Raw genomic sequence first — 22,573 nt, 5'->3', positions numbered from 1 at the left:
GCCCTAAGATGTGGGCTTAATTAGAAGCCAGCCCCTCAGGCTGAAGCTGTGATGATAAGGTAATAGGAGCCCCTGGGTCTGTTGCCTCTTGCTGGGCCCGGGGAGTGGTAGCTGTTTAAGAACTCTTTCTCCGTTGGTTACAGTCCTGTTGGACGTGTGAGCATAAGCCCCACTGCCCGCCAGAGCCGGGCAATGCAGAGGTGTCCTCTGGCAGCAGCTGCAAAAATCAGGGCACCATATGTAAAAACTGGGGTGCCGGATGTGTGTAGAAGCTCCGCTCTGGGAGATACAGCACTCTGGAGTATGGCCGGGGAGAGCACGCAGAGGGCACCCACTGACTGGAGCAAGGCAAAGGGGAAATGCACAGATGGCGCGCACAGAAAAAAAAAGGGAAAAAAATGAAAGTAAAAGAAAAAGAAACCAAGAAGAGAAAGGAGAATGGGAAATAAAATAAGAGGTGAGGGAGATGGCACCTGCTGGCTTTCGCAAGGCAGAGGGATTTGGAGGAAGATGGTGCCCACTGGCTGAAGCATAAAGATGACACCTGCTGCAAAGAAAGGAAAAAATAAAAGAAGAAAAGATGGTACCAGCTAGCTTACGTAGGCATAGGGAGAGCAGAAGATGGTACCCACCAGCCTCTGTCCCTGAGAATATCCCAGCAGGCCCCATCCCTTCAGACCAATGCTTTAAAATTAGCAAAGGAGTCTTTCACATCAAGTCTGGGTGCCTTTCAAAAGGCTGCTTCTGTTCTGTGCCCTGGAGCCGGTGAGTCTGCGTGTGGGCCCTTTTTTAAAAAAAAATTTTTTAGTGGAGTATAGTTGATATACAATGTTGTGTTAGTTTCTGCTGTACAGTAAAGTGAATCAGTTATACATATACATATATCCTGTTTTTTTTTTAGATTCTATTCCCCATATAGGCCATTACAGAGTATTGAGTAGAGTTCCCTGTGCTAAAAAATAGGTCCTTATTAGTTACCTATTTTATATAGTAGTGTATATATGTCAATCCCAATCTTCCAATTTATCCCTCCCCACCCTTACCCCTGGTAACCATAAGTTTATTTTCTGCATCTGTGACTCCATTTCTGTTTTGTAGATAAGTTTATTTGTACACTTTTTTTTTAGATTTCACATATAAGCAATATCACATATTTGTCTTTCTGTGTCTGACTTACTTCCCTCAGTATGACAATCTCTAGGTCCCTCCATGTTGCTGCAAATGGTATTATTTCATTCTTTTTTATGGCTGAGTAATATTCCATTGTATATATGTGCCACATCTTCTTTATCCATTCATCTGTTGATGGGCACTTGGGTTGTTTCCATGTCCTGACTATCGTAAATAGTGCTGCAGTGAACATTGGGGTATATGTATCTTTTCAAATTATGGTTTTCTCTGGATATATGCCCAGGAGTGGGATTGCTGGATCATACGGTAGCTCTATTTTTAGTTTTTTAAGGAACCTCCATATTGTTCTCCATAGTGGTTGCACCAGTTTACATTCCCACGAGCAGCATAAGTGGGTTCCCTTTTCTCCACACCCTCTCCAGCATTTCTTGTTTGTAAACTTTTTTTTTTGCGGTACGCGGGCCTCTCACTGCTGTGGCCTCCCCCGCCGTGGAGCACAGGCTCCAGACGTGCAGGCTCAGTGGCCATGGCTCACGGGCTCAGCCTCTCCGCAGCATGTGGGACCCTCCTGGACCGGGGCATGAACCCACGTCCCCCGCATCGGCAGGCGAACTCTCAACCACTGCGCCACCAGGGAAGCCCTAAACTTTTTGATGATCGTCATTCTGACTGGTGTGATGTGATTCTTCTTTGTAGTTTTGATTTGCATTTCTCTGATAATTAGTGATGTTGAGCATCTTTTCATGTGCTTTTTAACCATCTGTATGTCTTCTTTGGAGAAATGTCTATTTAGATCTTCTGCCCATTTTTTGACTGGGTTGTTTTTTTTGATATTTAGCTGCATGAGCTGTTTGTATATTTTGGAGACTGTGTGTGGGCCCTTAAGAGCCAAACCTCAGTTTGTATCAGCCCCTTGGGTCTCATGGGTGCGAGCCCTGTTGTTTTTCAAAACCAAATGTTTGGGGGGGTTTATTTACAGGTGCCAATCTTAAAGGGTGGAGCGCTCCATATAGGGTATGAACGCTTTGCTCCTCAGAAAGAAGCTCCAGGTCTTGAGTTCCCTTCCGAATGTGCGTCACCATGCCGGGTTTGGGGTTTATGGTGAGATTGTGTCTCAGCCTTTCCTATCCTCTTCGATGTGGTTTCCCTCTCATTTGCCCCATGTGAAGAGGTCTCTCTGACAGGTTTTTTCAGTGGAATTTGTTCCATATATTGCTGTAGATTTAGTGTGTCTATGAGAGGAAGTGAGTTCAGGATCTTCCTATGTCATCATCATGAATCAGAGCAAATTATTTTTCATATGGAGGGAGAGAGAGAGAAAAAAAGATCTCCATATCTATTTTTAAATTAAATCATGGGTAGGAGAAACCTCCAAAGTAAATCCTGGTTATTGTTCATATCAGGAAAAAAATTAGTAAAATCATGAAGTGTGCTTTTGACATCAGTTTTCTAGAACTGTTGTTTAAGAAGCCCTCTCTGCATAAGACTCTTAAATGGCATCTCTTTACATTTCATCGTTACATTTTGAGGTTCACAGCAGGAAGCAAGGCTTATTGCCTCTGTTCATGGTGTTTCACTTTTGAGGAAGACATCCTTAATTAAATAATTAGTCTTAAGAATATAGATGAAAAAAATAAAGAATATAGATGTACACAAAAGTATGGTTCTTAATTGCTGATTACTCTTTCTTGCTGTAGACAAATCTTTCTGAGAGTGATTTTTTTTAAATGAGAACTTTAAAATTAGCAATATCCACTCATGTAAAAAATGCTGAAGAGTTTCACACTCATTTAGGATAATCACGCATTCATCCCAAGCCGTTCCTTGTGGTCACCACATTTCTCTTTGGTATTTGAATTCATCCATGGCATCACAATGGAAGTAGAAGACTTCATAGCTGTCACTTTTCAATATTGAGTATGTTTCTACATATCCTTTATATTTGCCATTTTTATGGCTGTTTAATCTATTGAGCAGATTACTTAACTGTTTCCTCACTGTTGAATCCCCGCCATTTTGGATTATTTCCTTAGGATAGTCTGTGTAATGGGATGACAGGGTCAAAAAGCGTAAATATCTTTACGGCTCCTTATGGTTTTTTGCCATCAGCAGTATTGTATCGGTTTCTCTACAGCCTTGGCTGGCATTGAATATTATTTTTAAAGAAACAATAACCAAAAAACCCTGAAAAAGTGGTTTTCTTTTTTGTTAACTCAGTATGTCTAAAATGACACCCCATTGTTTTCTTCCTCTCATTTTTTGAGGCAAAGGAAGTGATGTACATTGTGGCTGGTGTTCCTCTACCCAATTTTCAGTTCATAGCACACTAACAGATGTGTAAATAACATTTTGAAATAGGATTCAAAGAACAGGAAGAAGAAGGATAAGCCACAATATGCCAATAATGTCACCAGAGGGTACCAGGATGGAAACCTTGTATTGTAGAGACAAAGATAAATCTCAGTTAAAGTTCGGTGACTTGCCCAAAATCCTAACTGGTTTTAGTATAACTAGTTTAACCAGCTGTTAAGAAACTGGCTATTAAAGAAACTAAGTCTGTGCATGACCAAGTAGGCTGTGATCTCTTCTAATTTGATCACTTTACTCAGATCTCTAATGGATGTTCGTGGTTGGCACACGTATGGATACTTGATCTTGATTGGAGGATAGTTAGTGATTTTTTATTTGCATCAAGTTTTGTTTTCGATATCAACAAATGCATTAAAGTCTTAAGAAAATTAATCGAAATAATGTATCTCTAGTTTGATGTAACAGACATAAGATCACAATAATCTAACACTTAAGATTCCTTCTCCTTGTGTTTAAATGCTATGTTCTATTATGATAATGGAGTTTATGGTTTAATATAAATCCTGGCTGCATTGCCATTGGGTAGTAAATTAAATATTTTATATAAATGTTTGCATTCAGCCACAGTCTTTTATTCCTGAGCAGTGGTTCTTAACCAGGGACAAATTTGTCCCATATAGGACATTTAGCAATATCTGGAGACTTTTTTTTCTTTCATTTTTTGCGGTATGTGGGCCTATCACTGTTGTGGCCTCTCCCGTTGCGGAGCACAGGCTCCGGACGCACAGGCTCAGTGGCCATGGCTCACGGGCCCAGCTGCTCCGTGGCACGTGGGATCCTCCCAGACCAGGGCACGAACCCATGTCCCCTGCATCGGCAGGCAGACTCTCAACCACTGCACCACCAGGGAAGCCCTGGAGACATTTTTGATTGTCATGACTGGGAGGATGCTAATGACATCTAGTGGGTAGAGGCTAGGGATGCTGTTAAACATCTTATGATGCACAGACCAGCCCTGAACAACAAAGAATTATCTGGCCCAAAATGTTAATAGTACTGCTGTTAAGAAATCTGGTCTAGAGTGAACTGTTTTTGGACCTCACTTTTACTTGGGAGTTAATGCTATTTTCAAAATATAGTTTTGTTCATCTCAAGAGAACATGTTTAGAGTCTGAGACTCTGAGCCACCAATCACTGTGCAGTAATTGAAGCCAGTGTGATGCAAAGAGTTTCTAGGACCCAGAAGAAGTATCAGCCGGGTGCAGAGTGCTTTTCTGTTGGCTTTCTCACTGTCTATGCTTTGAATATATTTTTATTCACTAAAAGAAGCGAGTGAAGTTCAATGTATTTTGAGAGTGTCTACCGTATAATATTGTATCACTAAAGTGAAGAATGTTCTCACACAGTGCAAGATGAAATACACTGTATTGAAGGAAAAGTCCAATTATCTTAACACACAAATGTTAGCTGTAGTGGGTCTTTTGTGCTTTATTATATACCAAGTTGTCTCTGTCTTATTAAAAATTTCAATTCTAAAGGCCAAAAGATCAACAAGGGATAAAGATGTATTAGTGCTAATTGTTAACCAACCAACAAATATTTACTAAACTACTTCTTTTATGGGCTTGGCAATGTGCTAATAGGGAATATGGAAACATACATTTATCTCACTTAATTTTCACCTAATTGTCTGATTATTATGAGGTGTAGGTCATGTTATTCCCATTGCATGTATGAGGAAACTGAGGCTCAGAGAGATTAAGTGACTTGTTCAAGGTCACTCAGCTAGTAAGTGTGGGAGCTGTGATTCATTCAAACCCAGGTTGGTCTGACTCTAAAGTTCATTCTCTTAAACACAACTCTCTATGTCCTCCTTAAGAAAGAGGTACTTTCTTTGAGGTGGGGCTAAACCAGCCACCAAAGGATGCCTGCGGAATCTGCTCTGTGGGCCTCTGTTTGATCAGGTGGACTTCCTGTAATTGGGAGAATGAAGACAGGTGCATGTAAAGCAATGAAGTATTGCCCTCAGGAATAGATGATGAAAAGAGACTATCTCAAGTCTTTTCCATGCCCCTTCAACCCTTCCAGCCCTTCTTTAAAAAAAATAGAGGCACATCCTTCCAATTTTTCCGCATTATTCTAGGATAGAGGGAGTCAAGGCCAGTGTAATCTCTGGGATAATTCCATTACTTCTTTAATTCCAGCTGATTTTGATTTCAGCTTATATTTATGGACCAAAGTGCCAGGTGCTATAGGAATTAACAGGACAGAGTGTTCTCTATTCTCAAGGATATTGAAAACCTCAGGGTCTTATCATTTTTCCCAGTACAAGTAGTTACAGACCTATTCTAAACCTGGGCCCTGTGGTAGCCAGTATTCTTCTAGTTTTGAGCATCATACTAAAAAATTTCAAAGGAAGGGAAGTATTCCTTTTCCCCAGAGGTAAGCAAAAGCTGCATTCTTGTTTTGTGTATTTTATGTTCTCTGGCATCTCATACCTGAGTTGCTTTCTTACTCCCATCCTCAAGCATTTCCTGTCCAACTGCTGCTTATTCTTTGAGGTATTTTTCTGTACAAAGCAGTTCTTGGTCATCTCAGCCCATATTGATTATCTCCACCCTAGAACAGTCAAGGCAGAATTGACTTTAAGTCTCAGCTGTACTGCTTATTGGCTGTGTGTTGTAAGGCAAGTCGCTTTACTTCTCTGAGCCTCCATTTCTTTATAGAAAATAATAGCACGTATCTCAGAGTGATCGCACAGGTGAAACACTTAACTTGGAGCCAGGCATATAATAAATATTTAGTAAATATCAGCTATTATCATTATTATTGTCATCATCGTCATTGTCACTGTCTTGGTCATGAACAAATTTGTTCATCTCACTCTCTGGTTTATGAATCTTTGCTGGCTCCCAGTTGCCTATGGTATCAAATCCAAAGTTCTTAACTTATCATTCATTATCTGGCCCCCACCTACTTTTGTGGTCTTTTCTCCTATATGCTCTTTTAAATATTCCCTTAATTTTCTGATCACTCACCCTTAATGTTCCAACCCCTCTGCCATGGTTCTCACTGTTCCTTAAAACTGCCGGGGTTTTAGTTGTTTCAGGCCTTTATGGGTACTTTCCCCTCTATCTGGAATAGCTGTCTCCCATCCTCAAATGCCTCTGAATCCAGCTTTATAGCACATTCTCTATGATGCCCTCTCCAAGTTCCTGCCATTTATTCATCATTCATTCATTCATTTAAGAAGAATATAGTGAACACCTACTGTGTGTCATGCACTGCCCTAGAGGCTGGGGCTTTAGCAGTGATCAAAATCCCTATCCTCATGGAGCTTACATTGCTAAGCAGTTAATTTAAACAGTTCAGTTTAAGAGACATTTGTTGTCCACCTACAATGTGCCCAACACTATGCTATGCACTGGGGGTACAAACTTGAGTAAGACTTCACCCTAGCCTCAAGGCTATCATCTGGAGAGAGAAGACCTCTAAACAGATCATTTCCATGCATCGTGGTAAGGAGCCTAATAGAGTTAACCTGGAGTTTTGTGAAAGCACGGAGATCTTCAGGTAATTTGGGGTTGGGGAGTTTAAAATTTAAGGCATCAAGTGGCAGGAAGAAGGCCTAAAGTGGCGGGCCAGGGTCTGATCCTGGAGGGCCTTGTGGGCTGAGACTAAGGAGTTGGAATTTTTATCATATATAGTCGTCATTTTCAGACTTGGGTGTGCCTTACATTCACTTGTGGAAATTATTTTAAACTACCTAAAACCAATAAATCTCATGCCCAGGGCCTATCCCAAAGCCCCTGAATCAGAATTCTTGCTGATCTGTATTTTTAGCAGCTTAAAAGATTTCTGATACCCTCCGGGGTTTAAGTACTTTTGCTATGGGAAGCTATTAAAGGTTTGTAAGTAGGGGCCTGGCAATCAAACTTGTGTTTTGGAAATATCACAATCACTCTGACAGAGAATGGATTTGAGAGGGATACTGGAAGTGAAGACAAGCTAGGAGACAGTTTTCTAGATGAGAGATGAAGAGACTGTGACTTAAGACCCAATGGCTACGGAGATGGACAGATGGATGGAGGGGATGGATTCAGAAGATTCCCATAAAAAAAAATCAATGCCAATTATGTTCTGGAGGTGATAATAAAGTTTTTAGAGAAAAGATCACAGAAAACATTAATTTATAAATGATAGAGCATCGAGCTCGGAAAGTAAACACAAACAAGGAATCAGTGAAAACTACATTTACCATCTCTGATTTTTATTTTCATAACAAATTATACAATTATGCAAGAATGAGTATAACATATGTTTATACATTATATTAAATTGTATCTATTAAGAGTTTCTGCAGTAAATAACACCACTTTCTTCCAATCCTAACAATAACGTGCACGTGAAAAAATGTGATTTAATATGTAATATGAATTCTGGTAATATTTTCATCCATTCGCTGGCACTTTTAATGGGTGTGGCAGTGTTACTGAATCGCAGTCTCCTCTTTAGTTCTAAAACTTGTTATAAAGATGTTTTCCTATGTATGTAAACACCAAAACAAAAAATTTCACAGGTTACCAACTGAGAGGGGGAAAGCAATTGTATTCTGTTATCACAGTAAGTATTTAGTTGAGGAAAAGAAGTATTTAAATAAGCATGTAAATAAAATATTTTCACTTCAAAAAAAATTCCACGTTCGAATTGGCAGGTCTTGGTGACTGATAAGATGTGGAAGCGAAAAAGACAAGGGGTTAGGGGTCCTTTCCAAGTCTCGGACTGCGACCTCTGTATAAATAGTGATATGTTGTGTGGCCACTGACATTGTTCCCCACCAGAGCCCCCTTTTCTATCCTTTACATTACCTGGCAAGTGCTGGGCCCAGAGAAAGTGCTTACTGAATACTGGATCAAATGTGGCTGAGGAGAATCAAGGCCCCCAAGACCCTTTCCTCCAAACACACTTTCTCTTTATTCCTCTGTGCAATGGCTTTAATTCCAGCTTTAGGAAAATCTTTTCTGCGTGTGTCTTATTCACAGCTGCCAGTTCTCAAATTAATGTATATTGGAATTTAGTCCCCAAAGTGACTGTGGAAAGCTCTTTAAAGGTTTGTTTGTATCACATTGCATAGAATGTGATAGACTTTCAAAATGTTTTATTTAGCTAGTTTCTTCTTTTTCAAGTGCACATGACTACTTTGGGAAAGCCCTGGAGGAAATGTGTATTGGATGCCAGTTCTAGATCAGACTGTGAATTTTTTTCATTATAGAATTGCAATTAGAGAAAGGACAGGGGGAAAATGGGTTTCTCTGCTTGTCTTGGACTGCCTCATTCAAGATCATGTGGTTGGATTGTCTTTTTGTTATGTATCACCCCACCTAATGAAAAAAGGTTATGAGGTTTAGAAAGAAACGAGGACACTTCTAGTATTGGTTTAGTACTTTCTCTGTCCTGAGGGAAAAGTAGGCAAAGACACCAAAGTGATAATTTTCTCCCATTTTGTCCCATCTCCTTTTTTCTACCCTCAAGTTGTAGTACAAGCAATTGAGCTGTAGAAAAAAATATTTTAATTTCTCCAGATCCTTTACGTTGCTTTTAACTTGTGTGGTACAGTGGCCCTTAGGAGAGAAATTTCCACACCTCTCTTCATACTTAAGGGAGGAAGACAGGCTAGCCCAGAGGTTCTGAACCATGGTTGCATGTTAGGACCTGGGGAGATTTAAAAACTCTTGACACTCAGGCTGCATCCCAGATCAATTAAATCAGCATAGCTGGGGGGGGGGGGGTTGACCCAGGCAATAGTATTTGTTAAATCTCCCCCGGTGATTCCAAGCTACAGGTGATGTTGAGGACTTCCACACTAGTCAAATAAATCCCATGTGAACATATTTTTCAAGCCCCAGATCAGAACATCAGTGACAGCTATCATTTCTCGGGTGCCTCTAATGTATTTTACCCTTCTTTTGTCAGGTCAAGCCTGTTAGCTGGGCAGGGATATGATTCCTTTTCATTTATGAGGCACAGAGGAGATAGGTATCTTGCTCTACATCATACAGCTAAGTGTCTGCCTAACTCCAGATTCTTTAGCTCAGCCAACTATCAGAACAATGTGAGGGCTGATGGATTTTTGTTTTTCGGGTAGGAGACAGTTTGGTACTTTAAATAGAGCATCAAAAAGTTGAGAATTCATAGACATTTTAATGATTTATGGGAATAATATGCAGCAAATTGAAATCAGGAGTGTTTTAGATTCAGAGACATATGTTAGCTATGCACCTGAACCTTTGAAGTTGTTGGATTCAAAAAAGGAAGCCAAAAGTAGGAATAGGTATTATTGTCCCCATTTTTCAGCTGAGAAAACTGAGGCTTGGCAAGACTGTCACTTGCCCAAGATCAACAAGTAACCAACAGAGGAGATTTGTGTCCCTCCAGAGCCCGTGGTCTTATCACTGTACCATACTGACTCCTGACAAGGAGCTTTGTAGGATGGGAGGGAAGTGGCATGATGGTATATAGGATGGAAAGTTATTCTATTGATAAATTTAGCAATCGGCATAGAAAAAGGTAACAAACCCTGCCTAAAGCTTTCTGTGATCTTGTTATTAAGATGTTTTCTTGGATGACTGAATTGTCTTAGGGTGCCCCATTTAGACTATGGGATTTGGAAATCTTATTAGAGTTTTCTTCAATTAAGTCATTAGACCTTAATGTCATCTGAAGATTTATTTTTATAGTATGAACATCAATGGAATTCTATGTTAAAGAAAAATTTGTCCATAATCATGTCACCCTAAGATATAAAGGTATCTTCTTTTGTTCATGCTCTGCTGTAGTCGACAGGTTTAGGCTTATGCAGTGTTCTCATAGGTGTGATGCCTGGGAGTTCTTTGAGGTCTGGCTTTTTTCACCTGACACCATATTATAAATATTGCCCCATGCTGCTTTATGTGTCTTTATATTTGTCATTTTTGATGCCTATCTTATTTCTTCTTGGTTCATCGTTTAGGTAGTCATCTGTTTGGGGGCATTTTGACTTTTCAATGTTATAAATCAGTATTATGAACACCTTTTGCATGTAATTTTTTTTCTTCTATGGGATCATTTCTTTAAGGTAAGTCCCCAGAGATGGGCCATTTCTCAAGCTTAATTATGCAAAACTTTGATTTAGAAAACTAATATATTCTCTGAGTATGTAAGTAAATAGATTATTCCTGCTTTTGCTACGTAGATAATGGTTATTTACATTTTCTAAAATTGAAGCAAGTTATACAAAGTTTATTGTGTTAGAAAGTAGCCTTGGGGGCTTCCCTGGTGGCGCAGTGGTTAAGAATCCGCCTGCCAATGCTGGAGACACGGGTTCAATCCGTGGTCCGGGAAGATCACACATGCCGCGGACCAACTAAGCCCGTGCGCCACAACTACTGAGCCTGTGCTCTAGAGCTTGCGAGCCACAACTGCTGAAGCCAGTGAACCACAAGTGCTGAATCCTGCGCGCCTAGAGCCCGTGCTCCACAACAAGAGAAGCCACCGCAATGAGAAGCCCGCGCACCGCAACGAAGAGTAGCCCCCGCTCGCTGCAACTAGAGGAAGCCTGTGCGCAGCAAAGACCCAACGAGGCCAAAATTAGTAAATAAATTTATTTTTAAAGAAAAGAAAAAAAAAAGAAAGTAGCCTTGCACTCTTTTGATCCTTTTTGAAATAGAGAACTTAAGTTACTCATTTTTATTACTTTGCTTTGGTTAGAGACCTGCAGTGTTCAGTCAAATGGCTTCTCACCCTTTCCCAGGTGACTGCCTCCAGCCCCGCTGCTCATCCTCTTTGCTCAGCAAGAGAGCCTGGTGATTTTTATTTGATAAAGTCCGAGTCTTGACATTTAGAGAATGAGTGCCCCACCTCAAAATGGACATGCTTTGCGTTTTTTTTTTTTGTTTGTTTGTTTTTTTGCGGTATGCGGGCCTCTCACTGTTGTGGCCTCTCCCGTTGCGGAGCCCAGGCTCCGGACGCGCAGGCTCAGCGGCCATGGCTCACAGGCCCAGCCGCTCCGCGGCACGAACCCGTGTCCCCTGCATCGGCAGACGGACTCTCAACCACTGCACCACCAGGGAAGCCCCGCTTTGCGTTTTTGAGAAAGCTAATTTGATGTTCTATAATGTCTGGTTAACAAAGATATTTTTCATTTTGTTTCAGGGACACTTGGATTTTTTTCCTGCTTCTGTTTTATTACTAAAATCTACAGTGTGGTGAAAGTGGATTAAAGAATGTCCCCAGAGGCTTCCAGGCACATCACCCTTGCTTTTGAATATATATCTGTAGCTATATGAACATCTATAGAGATATATATGTATGCTTCCAATTGCATGTTTTTAATATCTATCAATTTAAAAACCTCATTGTCCGGCCTCAGTTTGTATGACACAAAATACGATTGTATGGACAAAAAAAAAACAGGTTGGAAGGTAGGTTCATTCTAAGTAATATTTTCCTGAAACAATACCATAAAAGGGTTTGATTTAAAGCAATTAGAACAAAGGAAGCACATTTCCTTAAAAAATTAAAGTTGAGTAGACTGGATTTTTGGATGAAAAATTTTTTCCTTTTTTTCTTCTTTATCTGCTTAGAGCATCAGAACTACTGTCAAATAACTCTTAGGTAAAATGTGAAATTTTCCAATTTAAGTTGATTGTACAAACTATTTACACCTTTGTATCTGGGTGATCACTTAAAAATATGCGTTGGTTTAGCATATAGAATTTATGCAATACCAGATACTGCTGTCTTATTCCTCAATTAAATCGGCACATTTCTGGTTGTTGGTTGTCTTTTTTTGTTTGCTGCCTTTGGAGGCTGAGAATGTGCAAGTGTGACTTAGTTGTGTGTAGATACAAAATCTTTGGAGTCAATTTTCTTGGATTTCTTTGCTTCTACTCAACAATAATCTGGAGTTACAACTTCCCAAATTATGGGAATTTGTATTGCAAGCATTCTTTGAGCTTGCAGTTTGGGGGGAGTAGTCACAAAAATCATACATTGTTCTGTGATAAATTTTATTGCTAAATATTGGTCTTATTGAGGTAAACGTTTGAAAACTAGCTACACATACCCTTCAAGTCATGAACGTTCTCAAAGCCGCCCTCAAGCTGAGGAATGCGTGTTGGTGGGTGCAGGGAGCAAAGAGGTGGTGTTGCCCTTGAAGGGGAGTCCGGAATGAGGAGGGACAGGGTCAGGGGGCTGCATTCTGAGAGAGTGGGAGACGGAGTAAGAGCTGACTAGTTGCCTCAGGGAAGAAGAAACTAGTTCAGTAACCAGTAGTAGGCCTTCCTCTGCATTGGAAGGAGCAGGGTTGTGATGGGGCCTGGAGCAGACTGGAAGGGGTGGGGGGGGAGGGAGGGGCTACAGAAAGTCAAAGGTGTCTCTTGACAGTGGCATTTTCAGATCCTCTCAACCCTCTTTTTTTTTTTTTTTAAATGTTGATCTGCTCTAGGGATCAGCCCTTGGTTCTTTAAAAGAAGATGTTGGGGGTAGGAGTTTATTCATTTATTTATTTATTTTTGCTGTGTTGGGTCTTCGTTTCTGTGCGAGGGCTTTCTCTAGTTGTGGCGAGCGGGGGCCACTCTTCATCGCGGTGCGTGGGCCTCTCACTGTCGCGGCCTCTCCCATTGCGGAGCACAGGCTCCAGACGCGCAGGCTCAGTAGTTGTGGCTCACGGGCCTAGTTGCTCCGCGGCATGTGGGATCTTCCCGGACCGGGGCTCGAACCCGTGTCCCCTGCATCGGCAGGCGGATTCTCAACCACTGTGCCACCAGGGAAGCCCCCTCTCAACCCTCTTGCATTCAGTCTCGGAATCGAAGGCCGAGCCCTAAACCCTGCCTGAGAGGAGGAACTTCTCTGAGGCGACAGATACCTTGGAACCTGGCCCCTTCTCTAAATACTGTGCACTAAGCAGTGTTCCAGCTTCGGGGGACTCTGCTCCCACCAGGTTTGCTGCCCGATAGTTTGATCGGAGCTCACGAGTTCACTTGCACTGGTGGTAGTAGTTTTCTAGATGGTAAATGTATTTCTGCAGCACGAGAAGGTCATCGCCTGGACGTTGTTCATAAACCAAGGTTAAAGGCGACCACGGGCGGGTCTCACGGCAGCCATCTTTGAACATCTCGAAATAACAGCGCGTAAGTCAGTATTTAGATTTTGGAGTGAAAATTGGAGAAGAGCACTTTCCTTTGATTGAAACAGGGATGAATAGCTCCCTGAGCCTGCGAGCGAGCGTGGAAGCAGGAGGGCGCAGCTCCTTGTACCACTGCTGATGAGATTATGGGAAGAAGGGCTACTAGTAGGTCAAGCACATCGACTTGAGAGAAACTAGTGGGCTCTTAAGCTTTAGGCATATTTGCTTATCTCATCTGTGCCCGGTGTTTTCATATGTCATGGTTGGTGTTAGAGGCTGCGCCAGTTTCTTAAACTGGGGCTTGAGAGAACATGCTCCTGCCTCTTGTTGTGTAAACCCTGGTGAGTCGGGACTCAGGGTGTATGTGTGTGTGTGGGGGGTGGGTGACAACGGTGTTGGTGTGGCTGAATTGTGCCGAGGGAGGTGTCCTGGTCATGAGTAGCAAGACGGAAGGGCCAGGAGCCCGGTGGGGGTGAGCCAGGTGCTGGGCAGTACTGCTTCCTAAAACAAAGCCTGTTCAGCCCAACCCCCCAAACCTCATGGCCTTGAGACTAAGGCTGGCATTTGGGAGCCCCGCAAACCGCCTGGCCCCATTTTTCCACTCTGCCCACCCATCCCCACTTTGTTGTTTTTTTTAAATGTTATTTTGTATGAGAGCATAGTTGATTAACAATGTTGTGTTAGTTTCAGGAGTACAGCAAAGTGAATCAGTTATACATATACATGTATCCATTCTTTTTCAGATTCTTTTCCCGTATAGGTTATTACAGAATATTGAGTAGAGTCCCCTGTGCTCTACCGTAGGTTCCCATTAGTTATCTATTTTATACATAGTAGTGTGTATTAATCCCAAACTCCTAATTTATCCCTCCTCCCACCTTTCCCCTTTGGTAACCATAAGTTTGTTTTCCAAGCCTGACCACCCTCACTTTGGAATCCTTTTTATTCACAGAGGACGCAGCAGATTCCCCTCTTCCAGCAAGCCCCTCAAGATGACTCCCCCCTCCCACTGCATATTCCTTGTATTGGAATAGTGCGATGTGAAGCATTGGAGCCCGTCTGTTTCATTCTGCTGCATACTACAATTAGTTTCCCCCGTTTCCTCTGTTCCAGCAAAAGAGAAGGGATAGAGAACTAGTTATGTGTCTCCCTCTCTTATGTGTTTTCCATGGAGCTTGGCATAATAACCAGATACACGCATTAAAATTAGACTTTATTCAGCATATTTAAGAAGAATATACCAAGGACAGATTAACAGCACCTATTTAAGAAACACAAACATTACTTAATAATATTTAGTTAAACCACAAACATCAATCTCTCTGTATTCCCCAAGCAGGAGTCCGTTATTCCTGTCCAGCAAGAACATGTACTGTAACCATTTTAGAAAGGATCCAATTAAAGCCAACCAATATATGAAACCTTGTCCTTGGGCAGAGTCTCCGAGACTACTGACCCGTGTAACAGTAATGATGTGTGAATTTGACTGGGGTGTAAAGGGGTTTCTCTTCTTGCTGGGGGGAGGAGGATTAAGTCCACCCCTTTTGTGCACCTGAAGGTAAGTTGTGCCAGTGGGAACTTGGCCCCAGGATTGTCGTTTGGCAATCCTTTGAAAAGGCACTTTTAAATTACAAATACTTTTTGATAAGGAAAAGGAAAAATTCAAATTCAAAATTTAAAATACTAAAGAAAACTGTTTATTGACTGAATGCATTTTCCTCCTGCTTTCAGTCTCAAAAACAGCACATAAAATTTGGTATTAAAGGCAGTTTTAGAAATTATTCAATATATATAGCTTTCAGCTTTAATATTTTTATTCTTAAAATATAATAAACTCATCTCATAGTTCTCTTTTCTTGTCTGATGCAAATGCCATTGCTATACGATTGTAATTCTCAAACATCTTAGCTGTGACCCCTGGAGGAGTCCCACTACTTCTTTATGAATTTACCCATCTATGCTCTCTTATCTCTCAGGCAACCGATCAAAGAAAAAAAGAAAACTAAACAGGGCAGCCTTTTTCTGGTTTTTGGTTCTGCTCTGGGAGGGCAGGGATGGTGGCAATATAGATCTGCTCGATGCAAACCCTGCCAGTTCACAGTCAGGCACTGGTTGGATCTTGAGACTACATCATTCTTTCCATCCTGCTAACAGGACTCCAATAGCCTGTCCTGGGGCCTTTGCTCTTTAAGGATGAAAGGATTGTCTTTTTTGATTCTGCATTCTATACAATGAATGGAAAACAGGCGTACCAGTGCCAAGCATGTTGTGGAGAACTGCCAGCGAGGACTTTGGCCAAGACGATTAAGTCACAGTAATGACCAACTGTACCAGAATAAGTTCTCACCTGTCGTATATTATACCAGGGATTTAAGGAATGAAAGGCACCACTTCCTGCCACCCCACCTTGGAGCCTCTTATACATCCTGCAGTATACACTTTAAAAAGAAAACTTTACACACAAATATACTATGTTCTACTTCAGAAACTGACCAAGGTGTGGGTCACAAATAGAATTCTGCATGCATTTTATTAACTAACTTTACATGTACGTACTACCCAATTTTGAGGGTGACACTATCTACGGACACATAAATCTAATATCTAGCACCTTATCTCCAAGAACACATATTTTATATACAGTAATAGCTTACATTTAGAAGAATTACTACAGAAAGGAATACACCACTGAAACAGACAAAAATACCAAATTTTTAACATTAAAGTTGTAGCACAGATGAAGGGAGGGGGGAATCCACTCAACTTTGAAGCACCAAACTAAAACCAATCTTGTTTTTGCCTGTATTTTAGAACAAGAGAGATCCAGTAACGAATCCTTGGCCATAGCAAACCTCTTGTGAGTGTACAGGTTACTGTGTTTTCCCCTTGGTGTGTATACTTTGAGATATGCAAGCTTTGAGAGGCAGTGATGGGAACATTTGACACCCATTGGTGACCTTCATTTACCTTGAGGATTCTTATTCTACTTACCAAAGGGCAGTGAACTTTAGCTATGGGTTTTAGCCTCCTAGTTCTTCCTTCAGCCAGTCTTGCTGCTTTTAGCAGAAGACTGCCGTAAGCAAGCTGGGCCTTTGGCGTAGAGGAAGAGATTGTAAGTAACTGGAAAGAATTTATGACAAGAGCCTCTCTTCTTTTTGACTTTTAGGCTATGATCTGTTCTTTGTGGTTCACTGCTTCTGTCTCCTCATGCCTAAGCTTGGAGGGGCTTTGAGGGGGCCAGGAGCACCTGTCTGGCCCACAGAAAATGAGAGAGACACAGATAAGGACTGAGAGGGTTAAAAGCCATGACGGACCAGATTTTCTCTTATCATCTTGGTAACTGGCTCAGGGCCAACTGTTCCTTTAATCTTTTGTCTGCTCTAGGGGGAAAAGACATTTTGCTTAGAGAAGCCTCTCCTGACAGCCCGAGGGTTTGTCTTAAAGAGGAATACAATAAAAAAGACATTATGAGGGGAAAACACTTCTTTTGATTTTTTTCCTCAAAATATGGGGGAAGGCAGTTATGAGAAAAAAATACAGTCCACTAGTTGAAATTGGTACTCTCTGTTTTATCCCAACAACCTCTGTGGGTTTTATCTTGGAGCATTCAAATTACCAGATGATGGCATAATTTTTCTCTTCCAAATGGTGTATTTCAGACATTTTAAAGAGCATTTTGGCAAAGTCTAAGAAAGAAAGCCAGTTTAATCTTGTATATTACTCTTCAGGTAGTATGAAAAAAATCTTTTGAAGTAACTTTACCTAGCTTAATTGGTTAATTACATAGAAAATAAGGCAATATCAGGCACCTTACAATTTTATAGGTACATTTTTTTTAGTGTTTTTCTTTTTTTCGCTGAAATAATTGGACAGTATCTACAGGGTTGAATGTGCTCCCAAAGATGTGTTGTAGTGTGTGTTTTTTGGTATGAGGTGCCTACCTCCTCCTATTATAAAATGGCACTTTTCCTTACCTGTTGAATTTGAAGTAGGTATCCCCTCATCTCTAAATTGGATTGGAGTTGGGGAGGAGACAGAAAAATACCTTTAGTCCTATTGCTCACTTCGGTCCTTCCCTGCTGCCACGGGCCCCTGGGTCCCTGTGAACCTGTCAGCTCTGGGTGGGCAGGGATGAACAGGGGTGAGTGAGCACACAGAGCTTCAAGCATGTGATGTTCTTGAAGGGCCAGCACAGCGGGGGCAGGGGGAGTGAGGCAGGTGAAGGCAGTGGGCATGATGGCGGGAGGTAGGCGGGGGGTGGGGGGGGGGGCGGAAGTGTAGAGGACTTCCGGGCAGCTGGTATTTGTGGTGCCGTAAGAAGATGGGCCCTCACAGTCACAGAAGCCAGGGGCTTGCTCCTTATTACTGCCTCCCCAAGCTCGCTGAAATTGGTGTGTGAGTCAAAGCACCTGCGACTCCCTGGCAAACTGGAGGCTCTATTATTCTTAACTAAGGAAATCATTAAATTGGAAACCACATCATTTCAAAGTCTGGTTCGTCTGGCTCCTGGACTTTAATGGGATTTTTACTGCGCATATGAAGTGGCCTTGGCAAAAGAATACCTCCTTTAAAAACATTTAGGGAAAAAAAAAAAAAAACATTTAGGGAAAGCTATTGCACATGAGGATCTGTGAGGCTAATGATGACTTTCGTGTGTGCTTTCAGATTTCCAAATGACAAAACAGTATGTGCAGTAAAACCTCATTAAGTTGATAGTGTTGTATTCAAAACAGCATAAAACTTGAGGCAGTTGCTATCTCCAAGCTAACTAGAGGCCCTATTGTTCATTAAGAAGGACATGTCAGCAAAGCGGAATGCTCTGAATTCAAAGGTCCTCTTTTCCAGTTCCCTATTTTCGAAAGGTTTTCACCTTTGAAAAAGCCAATTTGCTATGAGAATGAACGATGACTAAAATAGGGCAAAGAGGAACTTGCAAAAGGAAATGGGTGAGCCTTGGTGCCCTGGAGGACGTCGTGTGTGCCATTACACGAACTTACCACACTCGGACAGGTTCTGCTTCCACTTTGATTTGGGATTTTGGCAAACAATTTTCTGATACACTTTGAAGGGGCTGAGCTTTAAAAATAAAACAAGAAGTTCAGTTTCAACAAAATATTTGGAGACACTTATGTCTGAAATCCTGTTTCCTACCCAGGTAAGCATTTCTACTCAGAGGACACGCTACAGCAACCTCGAACTCCTTTGACCATGAAAGATCTTCAAGGCAATACCCCTCCCCGCATAGAAGGACTGGTCACACGGGCCATTTCTTCACCCAGATATCCTTTGAGGACAGGTCGATACAAGAGTTTGGCAATAAACTGGTATCATAAATTTATGACTATTAATTCACTTTATATGCTTTGGTAGAAAAATAAATGATTTGCAAAGGTAACCTTCAGCCCCCATGTCTTGTCTGAACCACAAGTTCCAAATTAACGGGGTTGAAATCAATAGGATTTTCGTGGATATAGCGAACTGATGGGTCAGCTCAATGCTATTTGGGTCTACCCTGCTCCTTTCCTAAATTCTGAACATGGCAATGCCAAATTCCCATGCAGCCTTATTCACAGCCCCAATACACTGCTGTTTACCTCTCCCCCTTGAGATGCTCATGTTGGAATCTGTCAGGAGGAAGAGATAAAATATAAGTGAGCTTGGCTTTTAAATGAACGAAATTTGAGTTCTAATACAGACATGGTCATCCCAGAAGAATGAGACTAAACTCTGAATATGGCCATCTTTGTATACAACCACCGGATTAACCATTTTTTTCAATCAAATACTCCTTCCTCTCCCTCCACCCATATTAACATTGGATTTCTGCTCGAACACATGACTGGCCATAGAGTTGCTTTAATTTGATCTTCAGGTGGATCAAAAATACCGTTTTGACCATTTTTTGGTTCCGTGTCATTTGGTGATGTCGATATGGTCTGTGCCCTCAGAAATAAACAAGTATATTCCCACCCAAAGTGATTTCGGGGTTTGAAAACTCTTCCTCTGTATTGACCCTAGGGATAATTTAGATATTGTAAAGATTTTCCCAAAGTGATATATTTCAACAGCAATAATTAGGATAAGTCTGACCTGAACGCTTTGATTTACGATTGTCTGGAATAGGTCAGATGCTTGCCAGGTATTGAGAAACCATTCTGTCATTTCTGACTGTACTTCTCTCCCACATCTGCGGAGAGCTTAAAGGCTTTAGAGAGAGCCACAGGTGGAAAAGATGCATGGGTGTGCCCGGAGGAAGGAAAACGTTTATCCTGCCTTACTTTCACCCCATGAGGAGATCATATGTCTTGTCTATGATCTCATGGACACAAAAAAGAGATTTCTAGTGGGCACATCACTCTTGATTGGCAGTGTGAGTTTTGTAGGGCTCTGGCCATGCCTAGTTGAATTTCTTTTTTTTTTTTTCCTGGAAATACTGCTTTCCCCGGAAATACTGTTTCCAAGTAGGCCTTTTTGGTCTATTTGGAAAAGCAAACACACAAGTGACTGGCAGAGGAGATCTGGAGGATTCTTATGAGCATCTCAATTTGATCACAAAAGGGAAAATTGGAAACTGGTGGCATGATTTCTGTCCCACTATTATTCAAATAGGAGACAGAAAATAGTGTCACATGACAATTTTCCACTTGCATGAGACAACTTTGGTCTCAGCCCATGCACAAACCCAGGATTTTATAGAAAAAAGTCAACTGTTTAACCCCACGGATGTGTGTGATTTCTCCATCTTCTCCCTTGGACTTAGCTTTCCATTTCAAACATGCCCTATTATCCTCTTCCACTTTTCTGGATCCCTTTAGAGGATCTAGAAACCTTCTTGGTTTTTAACTACACAGTGCCCTTAGATTCCGTAATAGCCTTTGCACCAGATTCTGGGGGCCCTTCAGTCTAGAATTTGTCTCATATGTTGATCAGTCAGTCAGGTCATGCTTCCTGGGCTCCATGAATGACTTGCTCCATTGCTTTTCTTTCCCTTGAACATGGGCTGTAGCCCTTGCCCATGAACTCAGAAGTCCTTAAGTTCACCAGTATCATCTTCCTTTTCCCCCAGAGCAAAAGTTGACACATGGTAGCTCTGGGGAGACAGACAGAAGACCAGGCACGGGTCCAAAATGGATAGCCCTTGTTGCTTTAAGAAATTTAGAGCCTAATAACTTTTTTGGGGGGGGAAGTTTCAGTCAGAATCCTCAAGTCCATTCTCTCAGGGGCACATTTTTAAGGGAAGACCCCAGTTCCTACCTCTTCCATATATTGATCTGCCTTGTTGCGAGAGGGTGTGTGCAGAACCTTTGCCTGGAATGGTATGGGTTGGCATTAATGCGATTGTGGACGGTCCATTTAAGAGAAAGCTGCTCGTGTGTTCTGTGGACAGTTCAAGGTTTACCTTAGAACCAACTTCAAGGCGAAGTGGCAGAATCATGAGAAGGAATGATCTTGCCTTCAGTTCCACCCTCGGTGCCGGCTTCGGTTCCGGGCAGGTCTGGGTGGCTGTCTTCTTTGGGGGGCTTCTCCTTGCAGAAGAACTTCTTCAGCATATCCTGGATCTCCTTCTTGATGGTCTTGTGCATGTAGCCATAGATGTAGGGGTGGATGCAGCACTGCAGGAAGAAAAGCCAGATAATTATGGTGATCACCCACTGGGGTACCTTGGTTTGGACATCCACCCACACGGCCAGAACCGCTAGAAAGCAGTAGGGCCCCAGGGACAGCACGTAGGAGAAGATGATGAGGAAGATCACTTTAGCAGCTTTGCACTGGTAGCACCTGGGCAGAGGGGGGTCGCTGGTGCTGTTTCGATGACTGACTGGGAGACTCTCTGTGATGTTCACCGCCTCAATGTCATCCTCGCTGAAATGGATGTCATCCTCACCAAACTCCATGTCATCTTCACCCAGGTCAATGTTGCACTGGGTGACCTCTAGGCGGCCCTTGTCTGCCTTCTTGCTGCTCTGAATTTTGGTGCTGCCTTCGCCGGCCACCAAGCTGCTTTCTCTGACCTCCTCACTGCCCTTGGCCTCCACGCTCCCCTCACCGGTCTCCACGCTCCCTTCTTTGGCCTTCCTGCTGTCATCCTTGGCTTCCACACTGCCCTCCTTGGCCTTGACCTCACCTTCATCCTGGCAGTGGAACTCGCTCTCACCCTGGAACTCAACCTTTTTGTCTCCCTCTTCGTCCTCATTCTCCACGTGGTCCTTGGCTCGCACCTCCAAGCTGTGGCTCTTGACGTTGTAGAGCAGAGCGTGCTGCCGGCGGGCTGCACCGAACACCACAGAGTAGCAGGCAATCATGACGATCAGCGGGATGATGACGAAGGACACGACGCTGAGAATGGTGTAGCTGGGGCTGGCCCCCCAGATCATGGAGCAGAGGGCATTGCGCTCATCAAAGGCAGCCTGGCCCCAGCCATAGAGTGGGGGTGTGCTCTGCAGGATGGCCACGATCCAGGTGCCGTAGAGGAGCATGTAACCCCGGCGTGGGGTCATCTTGGCCGGGTAGGAGAGAGGGTGGATGATGGACAGGTAGCGATCCACCGACACCACGACGATGGTGTTGACACTGGCAAAGGCGAACAGGTGAGTGAGGCTAACCAGGGCGGTACAGAAGTGGCTGTTGAGGGGCCAGAAAAAGGGCACGGAGGTGGCCACCACCCAGGGGGCCACGAGTGAAATCTGCAGCAGGTCAGTGACGAGGAGGTTAAAGATGAAGCGGTTGGTCACCTGCAGCAGCTGCGGCTTGCGCTGCAGCACGAGCGCCAGCACTATGTTGCCCACGAAGGAGGCGGTGAGGAAGATGAGCAGGACGCTCGAGCGGATGATGCCGTGCGCCAGGCTGATGGGCATTTTGGAGAGGGGCACGCACGTGTGGCTGCTGTTGTTTTCGCGCGTGCTGTTGGTGCAGGTGGACGCCATGGCGGCGGCGGGGGCGGGCGGGAGGCAGGTGCAGGCGCGGAGC

General features: G+C 42.7%; 1 protein-coding gene and 1 long non-coding RNA gene across 3 annotated transcripts; one reads left to right on the top strand and one right to left on the bottom strand.

The window, feature by feature from the left end:
- Positions 1 to 11,695: 11,695 nt before the first annotated feature.
- Positions 11,696 to 18,901, top strand: LOC109547283 (uncharacterized). 2 transcript variants are annotated; one of them, XR_002173018.3, is made up of 4 exons: positions 11,696 to 11,900; positions 13,508 to 13,610; positions 14,559 to 16,463; positions 18,762 to 18,901. It is a non-coding gene; the product is annotated as an uncharacterized lncRNA (long non-coding RNA). The 2 variants fall into 2 exon arrangements; XR_012329244.1 differs by lacking the exon at positions 13,508 to 13,610.
- A 2,117-nt stretch (positions 18,902 to 21,018) lies between these two features.
- Positions 21,019 to 22,530, bottom strand: GPR101 (G protein-coupled receptor 101). Its single transcript, XM_019919003.1, has one exon. The coding sequence runs from the start codon at positions 22,528 to 22,530 to the stop codon at positions 21,019 to 21,021; it is 1,512 nt and encodes a 503-aa protein (XP_019774562.1).
- Between the last annotated feature and the right edge of the window lie 43 nt (positions 22,531 to 22,573).

The sequence above is a fragment of the Tursiops truncatus genome, chromosome X, assembly GCF_011762595.2.
Source record: "Tursiops truncatus isolate mTurTru1 chromosome X, mTurTru1.mat.Y, whole genome shotgun sequence".
NCBI classification, from domain to species: Eukaryota; Metazoa; Chordata; class Mammalia; order Artiodactyla; family Delphinidae; genus Tursiops; species Tursiops truncatus.
Note: the sequence above shows the minus strand (reverse complement) of the source record. Positions and strands in the feature narration are given on the sequence as shown.

Bases quoted from the DNA above. Each gene is read 5' to 3' on its own strand.
- GPR101 (XM_019919003.1), bottom strand. From the start codon at position 22,530: ATGGCGTCCACCTGCACCAACAGCACGCGCGAAAACAACAGCAGCCAC.